The following is a 9,912-nucleotide window of genomic DNA, read 5'->3' on the forward strand; positions in this document are numbered from 1 at the left end:
ATTCATGCCACTATGGCCCGAGAGGTTGAGATGCAGACTTCTTACGAGCTGGTTAATGAGATAGCTTGGAGGATCGAGGGTATACGTCAGCGTATCCAGGAGCAGGCTAGGAGGGATAAGCAGTTTCGGTATTCTGGAGAGTTCAGAAGTGCCCCCTACTGGGGGTAGAGGCCAGTATGTGAGAGGTCAGTCTAGCAGGCACACATATCCAACATCGCCGCCTTCTCGGGATACTCCAATGTGACCTTATTTCAGTGCCATGCCAGAGAGTTCCTACCTCCCACCAGCTATTCAGGGTTCCTCCTGTGGGTATTCAAGACATCAGGGTCAGAGTTCAGGTCAAAAGTTCACCGTACCGAGAGGTTGATTTGAGTGCGGGGATCTCAGTCATGTGCAGAGGTTCTTCCCCAGGCTTCGGGGTAAGGCAGTGCAGCAGGGTCAGCAGCCAATGATTCCAGTACCAGTTGCCTCACCAGCCGTCCGGCCACCCAAAGGCGGAGGGCAGGTAGGTAAGGGCCATCCTAGAGGTGGAAGCCAGTCAGGTGGAGGCCAGTCAGGTGGCGCTCCAGCTAGGTTCTATGCTTTTTCGGCCAGACCAGATGCAGTGGCTTCAGATGTCGTGATCACAGGTATTATTTCTGTCTATGGTAGGGATGCTTCGATACTATTTGATCCAGGGTCTATATATTCATATGTTTCACCTTTGTTTGCTCATTTCTTGGAAGTTCCTCGTGAGTCTATGGGTACGCATGTTTATGTGTCTACACCAGTGAGAGATTCGGTAGTTGTGGATTAGATCTATCATTCCTGCATTGTTACTTTCTGTGGTTATGAGACCTGAGCGGATTTTTTATTACTCGATATGACCGACTTTGAGGTCATCTTAGGCATGGATTGGTTGTCTCTATATCACGTCATCCTTGATTGCTATGCCAAGACTGTTACCTTGGCGATGCTAGAGTTTCCTAGATTGGAGTGGAAGGATACGTTTGTCAGTACATCTAGTCGGGTTATCTCTTTTCTGAAGGCTCGACACATGGTCGAGAAGGGTTGTTTGACTTATTTAGCTTATGTTCAGGATACTACTACAGAGACTCCGGTGATTGATTCAGTGCCCGTAGTCTGGGAGTTCTCCGATGTCTTCCCTTCTGATTTTCCAGGCATGCCACCAGATCGTGACATTGATTTTTGTATTGATTTGGCTCCAGGTACCCAGCCTATCTCTATTCCACCGTACCGTATGGCTCCAAAGGAGTTGAAGGAATAGCTTGAGGAGTTGCTAGCAAAGGGGTTCGCCAGACCGAGTGTACCACCTTGGGGTGCACCAGTATTATTTGTGAAGAAGAAGGATGGGACTATGCGGATGTGTATTGATTATCGCCAGTTGAACAAAGTTACCATTAAGAACAAGTACCCGTTTCCATACATTGATGATTTGTTTGACCAGTTGCAGGGTGTCAAGGTGTTCTCTAAGATCGACTTGAGATCGGGATACCGTCAGTTGAAGATTCGGGATTCGGATGTTCCGAAGACGGCTTTCTGGACTAGATATGGCCATTATGAGTTTCTACTGATGTCCTTCGGTAGGAGTACTTATATATCTATAATTGCATTCAGTTGCTTTCGTTATATTTATTAAACTTTCTACTTCTCAAATCTCTTAATAAATGGAATTTAATTACTTGAAAACTTATTAATAGGATTAATCACGTAGGTAGTTCACCGTTGGCTTGCCTAGTGGCGATGTTGAGCGTTATCACGACCTATAGAAAAAATTAGGTCATGACATGATGTTTCGGGGATCTTGGCGAGAGAGTTTCAGTTAACTGCTCTGCAGCTTCATCATCTGTATCTTGCAGCTTCATCATCTGTATCTAGGTACTGTTCATTGATTGATACAATCTTGGCGAGAGTGTTTCAGTTAAACTTGATTGATACAATTTTCCTGTCAAATTGTTTGACAAGACACATAGTTCGCACTTCTTGTAAAAGTAGGACGTAAATCAATTTCCTTTGTTTTTTCAATCGTGTCGTTGATTCTTGAGTCTTTTTCCACACATACGCCTATACGGCAAAAGTCTCATATTCTATTGTTGCATAAAAAGATGCTCCTCTAAATTAAGGCTTCTAGTCAGAAAAAAGGTGCTCCATTTATTCAATTTCAACTTGGCATTTTTTTTATTTTTACTCCATTAAAAGAAGATTGACCTTTATTTATATTTAAAAATAATGTAACTTTAAATTTCACATTTTACTTTTAATGATATACTTTTAAAATCATATAAATGTCAAGTTGGTAAAGTCTTTTTTTTTTTCTTAGAGTACAAGCTCTACCAAATAGTGTTGCATAAATTGAGAGGGGATATATAATAGTATTACTGAAATTAAACATTTCTTTCAAAAATATATAATATACAAGTTCTATATATGTAAAGTTTTCTAAAAAGATGTAAGCTACAGTACTTGTTTAAGCATCCAAGTTTCTGAATCTCAACATTAGCATCTTGTTAGAAAATACTTCCTTCGTTTTAATTTAAGTGAACTCATTTGACTGGGCATGTAGTGTAAGAAAAGAGAGAAGACTTTTGAACTTGTAGTATAAAATGAGGCACATATATTTTGTATGGTTATAAATCATTGCATAAAGGTAAATTGTTTCCAAATAAGGAAAAAGGTCCTTCTTTTGGCACAGACTAAAAAAAATAGTGTCATATAAATTGAAACGGATGGAGTAGTACGTGTGTGTGTGTGGTGTCTTATATCATTATATATATTTTTTCCATGAGATAGTTACGTATATACCTTTAATTAGCTCAATTATAAGACGTCACTTCTATGTCTAGAAAGCTTCTACTATGGCGACCCTAGGTTTAACATGAATTTCAAATAGGTAATGGTTTCTGGATGAAAATGATTAAGAAATGTTGGAAATTAAGTTTTGATGATTTACAAACATGTTATTTGCTGAGTCTCAGACCTTGAGTCTGGTGGTGGTTTTTTTCCAGCATAAAAATCTTAGCAAGGATAGAATTCACTTTCGCGTTCGACGATGATGTATTTCTACTCTGCTAACCTGTCAATCACGTGATAATGTCAGAAAATTTTGACAGATCTTTATGGCTTGAGTTTAGGGTAAGATTTAAGGAAGTAAAGCAAATTTTACTTTTTTAAGAGATCAAAGGAAATTGTTTTACTTCATTTATTTGCTAGGATTAGGGGATTTGGTACAACATGGTTAATGTTGTTCTATCTTTGGCCGTCTATTGTATATTCATATATATTACGAGTTTATTTTTGCACAAGCTACGCACCTACACATAAATATGAGAGATCCTTTACGTGAACAGTAATTTTTGCAACAACAAGAGCAAGACAAATTGAAAAAGCAAATTCCAGCAATTGATTCAAGCTTTACTTAGTTTGTCTTGATCTTGTAATAGGTGATTAAGTTCTAATCTTACACATTCTATTCTAGGAGTGTTTTATAAGAACTATTGAGTGACAATCCTTATGTTCTACACTAAAAGATTAGTTTAGAGTGTATAGCTACAATCTCTGGATTGTAAGCTATTTGAGTAACTAGATTTTAGTCTCTTAGGTTATAAAGGAATTTTGTAACCTAAAACTGCTCGTTGTTTTAGTGATGTTTGTGAGAAACAATTCCAGAGTTGAGTCGTGATTTTTATTCCCTTGAGCAAGGAGATTTTCTAATAAAAATTTATGTCTTCTTTATTTTTCGTATTTATTTGCCACGACCCCAATTTTTTACCTTAGGATGTCGTGATGACACCTAGTCTCTAAGACTAGGTAAGCCAAACATTCACCTATAGCTTAACATAAACAACAAAACTAAGATAAGAAAAGAGACCGCTAAAGCTCATAATAACTCCAAAGTGGAACATCAACAACAAAATCTCCAAAACCAGTGGAACTGAGTTATAAGCTCTACAGAAAGGTACGAAAATCTCTAATACAATACTTTCTAATAATAAGAATAACAATAATAAGAAAATAGCATAAGGTGACTCTGAGGCCTGCGAACGTCGAGTAAGTATACCTTGAAGTATGAGTATACCATGTTAGTGCACAGTAACTATCAAGCTTAACCTCGGTAGAGTAGTGACGAGACCAGGTCAAGACACCTACTAGGACAAGAAAAACTAAACAGAATATAGTGTAGTCTAATAATGGAAAGCGAGAAAATGAATGATAATAAATAATGTACTAATTGAAATTAACAACTGAAATTTAAGACGGTAAAGGAAACAAAGTGAACGCATGAATAGATCAACAAGTAGTCAATACGAATAAATGCAAATTACACAAATGAAGAATTGACAAGAATTGTTCAACCAACAAGCCTTTTTAACAAAGAAAGTACAACAAGAATCACAGCCGAGGTGCCACGCCTCATATTCACATTTCACAATCTCAATCACAATCTTTCCTTATATCGTCGCGTGAGCCTTGCATTTAGATATTTTTTTGAAAATATTTTTCCTGAAAAGGGTATACGAGTTTTAGCCTCCTTATATTGTAGTGTGGCTTCAAGTAATTCCCTTACTAGCAACACGCATATAAATTTCACCTTATGTCACCGCATGCATATCAACCCCTATCCTTATACCGCTGCATGCGCATCAATATTACAATACAATAACAACTCGCATCACATGTGCACATATGCCACAACATGCCAAAATTAACAATACCAATGTTACAATGACATATAACCCACGACTCAACTACAATGTGTACAAAAATCTCAATAATAACAAAATGAATTGAGAAATACTCAACAAGTAAAGGTATCGCAACAATCAACAACTTCAACCTCAATGTGACAATAGCTTTCACAGCTTCAATATCATTAACCCAACAAGAAGATATACCAATGAAATAACAATTTCTAGTAAGAGTAATTCAACAATAAGAGAGATAACAAGAAAATAAGAGAGGTAACAACTTCATCTAAAGCATGTAAGAGCAAACATAACAATAAAAGATAGAACAAGTGTTAACAACGTCAAATAGAGAATGTGACAATAAATTTAAAAATGAAAGGTATAGCACGTTATGACAAGTTCAATTAAATGCATGCAAGAAGTCTAAAAGTCTAATATGGTCAAAATTTCATATATAGCCCGTGTACACACTCGTCACCTCGTGTACACGTCTTTCACATAAAACAAATAAAACAATCAACCCAAATCCTAATGGGTAGTTCCCCCACGTAAAGTAAGACAAGATACTTACCTCAACTAGGTCAAATCAACCCTCGAAAATAGCTTTTCCCTAAAATTCGCCTCCACTCGACTCAAATCTAATAAAAATGACTGAATATCATCAAATAATGCAAGAGAAACCAATTACGATAGATAAAGCTATGATCTTTACACAATTCTCCAAAAGTCAACCCTCAGGCCCGCCCGATCAAAACCCGGGTCCAAGGGTAGTTTCCGACTACCCATATCCCCATGAGTCCATATATGCATTTTATTTTCAAAATCAAGTCAAATCGACTCTCAAAATCCAAATTTTCATTTTTCAAAACATTGACAAAAATCCCCAAAATTCTTCTTTGATTCTAAAAAATTTGATGTTAAATCTAAGATATAATCATGAAATATAGTTGAAAATTAGAATCGCTTACCCAATATTTGTAGATAAACACCCCCTCTTCAAATTGCCTCCTACTGAGTCTAGGGTTCTAAAATAAGAGAAAATAAGATGAAATCCCAACTTTCCAACCTTATGTTCAGTTTTGCAGATATCGCAATTGTGACACTAGGTTCCCAATTGCGAAGAAAGTCTCGCAATTGCAGCGTATGATAAACCCAGGAGATGTCGCAATTGCGACACAGACTTCGCAAACCTCTCCTCACAAATGCGACCTATTTATCGCAAATGTGAAATAACCTACCTAAGCCTATTTTTTTGCAAATGCGAACCAGGTATCGCAATTGCGATATCTGATCCCCTCTTTCATGTTCGCAAATGCGAACCAGGTATCGCAATTGCGATATCTGAGTCCCATCTTTCATGTTCGCAATTGCGAAGCTGGTGCTCGCAATTGCGACAACTATAGCACCAGCACACCATAAACTTGTATTTGAGTCCAAACCTTTCTGAAACATGTCTGAAACTCACTCGAGCCCTTGGGGCTCCGAATCAAAAATCCGCACAAGTCGAAAAATATCATACGAAATCGCTCGCACGATCAAAACACAAAGATAACATCTAGAAATATGAATCGGGCATCAAAATGCATGAATTTCAAATGAAAACTCAAGAACCTCTAGAATTTCAACCAAGATTATGAATTCTATCAAACCAACTCCAAATGATACCAAATTTAGCAGACAAGTTCCAAATAGAAACCAGACCTATTCCAAGTCCCAAAACCAAATTACAAACCCGATAGCCAAAAGGTCAACCTATGGTCAAACTTGGGAAAACTTCTAAACCAAAACTTTCGGCAAAATAACACAAATCAACCTACGGACCTCCGAATTCAATTTCGAGCATACGCCGAAGTCCAAATTCACGACACAAACCTATAGGAGCTATCAAAATACAATTCCAGGGTCAGTTTTACAAAAGTCAAACTTTGATCAATATTTCTAACTTAGGCTTCTAATCAAAAACCCAAATGGTCAAAATCAATCCAAAATATTCCCGGAATAAAACTAACCAACCATGCAAGTCATAAAGCCACAAATACACGTGTGAAGCATCAAAGAGGGAATCGGAGCGCAAATACACAAAACAATCGGTTGGGTCATTACATTCTCCCCCTCTTAAAACAAATATCCGTCCTCGAATGTGCATAGAGACGTGCTTGAAGTGACAAAAAGGTGAGGATAACGACTCTGCATGTCGTTCTCGGTCTCCCGAGTCACCTCCTCGACTGGATTACCCCTCCATTGAACATTCACTAAAGTATTGTTCTTTGACCTCAACTTTCGGACTTGCCCGTCCAAATTGGCCACCGGCTCCTCAACATAAGTCAAATTCTTGTCCAATTGGACTAAGCTGAAATCTAATACATGGGACAGATCACCATAATCCTTTCGGGGCATAGAAACATGGAATACCGGGTGAACTACCGATAAGTTGGGTGCCAATGCAAGCTTGTAGGCCACTTCACCAACTCTCTCAAGGACCTCAAAAGGGCCAATATACCTAGGGCTCAACTTGCCCTTCCTCCCGAACCTCGTCACACCCTTCATGGGTGAAACCCACAGCAAAACACTCTCTCCAACAATAAGTGCTACATCATGAGCCCTCCGATCAGCGTAACTCTTCTGTCTAGACTGTGTCATACAAAGTCGATCCTGAATCAACTTGACTTTCTCCAAGGCATCCCGAACCAAATCAGTGTACAACAACATGGCCTCTCCCGGCTCAAACCAACCAACTAGAGAACAACACTGCCTCTCATATTGGGCCTCATAAGAAGCCATATGAATACTCGATTGGTAGTTGTTATTATAGGCGAACTCAACAAGCGGTAGGAACTGACTCCATGAACCCCCTGAAATCCATAACACATGTGTGTAGCATATCCTCCAAGATTTTAATGGTGTGCTCGGACTACCTGTCCGTCTAGGGGTGAAATGATGTACTAAACTCAACCCGTGTGCCTAACTCACGCTGCATGACTCTCCAGAAATATGATGCGAACTACGTTCCTTGCTCGGAGATAATGGACACTGGCACACCATGGAGATGAATAATCTCACGGATATAGATTTGAGCCAGTTGCTTTGAAAATATGTAGTCACCATCAGAATGAAATGTGCCGACTTGGTCAACCTATCTATAATAACCCACACTATGTTGAATTTCTTCAAAGTCCATGGGAGCCCAACAATGAAATCCATGGTAATACGCTCTCACTTCCACTCGGGAATCTCAAGTCTCTGAAGCAAACCGCCCGTCCTCTAATGCTCGTACTTCACCTGCTGATAGTTTAAGCACTGAGCCACATACTCCACTATATTTTTCTTCATTTTTCTCCACCAATAGTGTTGTATCAAATCCTGATACATCTTAGCAACACTCGGATGAATGGAATATTGCAAACTGTGGGCCTCCTCAAGGATCAACTCACACAACCTTTCCATATTGGGCACAAATATCCGGCCCTACATCTGCAATGCCCCATCGTCTCCAATAGAAACCTCCTCGGCAACGTCATGCTGCATCATGTACTTAAGGACAGGAAAATGGGGGTTGTCATACTGACGCTCTCTGATGCGCTCATACAAAGAAGACCGAGAAACCATGCAAGCAAGACCCCGGCTGGGCTCCAAAACATCCAGCTTCACAAACTGATCAGCCAAAGCCTGTACATCCATGGCTAGTGGCTTCTCTGCTGCCGGTAAGTATTCCAAACTACCCGTACTCTCCACCTTTCTACTCAAGGCATCGGCCACCACATTGGCCTTCCCGGGATGATACAGAATAGTGATATCATAGTCTTTCAACAACTCTAACCATCTCCCTGCTGGAAGTTAAGCAATCTTCGGGATATCCGGATCCCGAATCTTCAGTTGATGATACCCTGACCGCAAATCAATCTTCGAGTACACTCGGGCACTCTGAAGCTGGTTAAACAAGTCATCAATGCATAGTAATCGGAACTTATTCTTCACTTTAACATTGTTCAGCTGTCTAAAGTCAATACATATCTGCAGAGTATCATCCTTCTTCTTCACAAACAGAACCGGAGCACCCCAAGTTGAAACACTAGGCCAGATGAAACCCTTATCGAGCCACTCCTGTAGTTGTTCCTTTAACTCCTTCAGCTCTACTGGTGTCATACACTATGGTAGAATAGAAATGGGTTGAGTTCCCGACACCAGGTCAATACCAAAATCGATATCTCTATCGAGCGGCATGCCCAGAAGGTCTGCTGGAAATAAATCTAGAAATCCCTCACTACCAGGACTGATTCAATAGTTGGAGTATCAATAGTGACATCTCTCACAAAGGCTAGATATGTTTCATACCCCTTCTCAACCATCTAATGTGCCTTAAGAAAGGATATAACTATGCTAGGAATATAATCCAAGGTACCCCTCCACTCCAACCATGGCAAACCTGGCATAGCCAATATCATAGTCTTGGCATTACAATCCAGAATAGCCTGATAGGGTGACAGCTAATCCATGCCCAAGATTATGTCAAAGTCTACCATACGAAGCAACAATATATCAACTCTGGTCTCATAACCACCAATAACGAATAAATACGACTGATAAGCATGGTCTGCAGTAATAGAATGTCCCACAGGTGTGGACATATATACAAGAGCTCTCAAAGAATCATGAGATATATCCAAATACCGAGCAAAGTAAGATGACACATATGAATAAGTGGAACCTGGATCAAATAAGACTGAAGCATCCCTACGATAGACCGAAACAATACTTGTGATGACAGCATCCGTAGCAATCGCCTCCGTCCTGCCGAAAAAAGCATAGAAACGAGTCTGGCCTTCCCATCTAGGGCGACCTCTACCTGCCTGACCTCCACCCCTAGCTGGTAGAGCAGGTGGAGAGGCAACTAGAGCAGCAACCATGGCTTGTAAACCATGTGGACCCTGTGGAATCCGTGGAGCCTGTGCAATCTGCAGAGGTGCACCCCTCTTGAGTCTAGGACAGTCCCTCACCATATGCCTGGTATGACCGCACTCAAAACAAGCTCTCAGTGGGTGTGGCTGGTGAAATTGACTCTGGCCTGGTCGACTGGATTGACCGCTGAAGGTACCCCATGCAGAAGGTGCACTGGACAGAATAGAAAGAAAAAAGACTCAGATTTCAAAGTCAATAAATTCGCACGATAAGCAATCAATGAAGTGGAATTTCCTAATAATTCTGTAGCCTTTCGAAGATAAGTACATAT

The 9,912-nt window shown here is 39.9% G+C and overlaps 3 protein-coding genes across 3 annotated transcripts; 1 reads left to right on the plus strand and 2 right to left on the minus strand.

Annotated features, from left to right (window-relative positions):
• Positions 1–862: 862 nt before the first annotated feature.
• Positions 863–1,267, plus strand: LOC138896080 (uncharacterized). The gene has a single exon (XM_070180858.1). The coding sequence runs from the start codon at positions 863–865 to the stop codon at positions 1,265–1,267; it is 405 nt and encodes a 134-aa protein (XP_070036959.1).
• Positions 1,268–6,800: 5,533 nt separating this feature from the next.
• Positions 6,801–7,466, minus strand: LOC138896081 (uncharacterized). Its single transcript, XM_070180859.1, has one exon. The coding sequence runs from the start codon at positions 7,464–7,466 to the stop codon at positions 6,801–6,803; it is 666 nt and encodes a 221-aa protein (XP_070036960.1).
• Positions 7,467–9,169: 1,703 nt separating this feature from the next.
• Positions 9,170–9,682, minus strand: LOC138896082 (uncharacterized). The gene has a single exon (XM_070180860.1). The coding sequence runs from the start codon at positions 9,680–9,682 to the stop codon at positions 9,170–9,172; it is 513 nt and encodes a 170-aa protein (XP_070036961.1).
• Between the last annotated feature and the right edge of the window lie 230 nt (positions 9,683–9,912).

Source organism: Nicotiana tomentosiformis, chromosome 7 (assembly GCF_000390325.3).
Source record: "Nicotiana tomentosiformis chromosome 7, ASM39032v3, whole genome shotgun sequence".
NCBI lineage: Eukaryota > Viridiplantae > Streptophyta > Magnoliopsida > Solanales > Solanaceae > Nicotiana > Nicotiana tomentosiformis.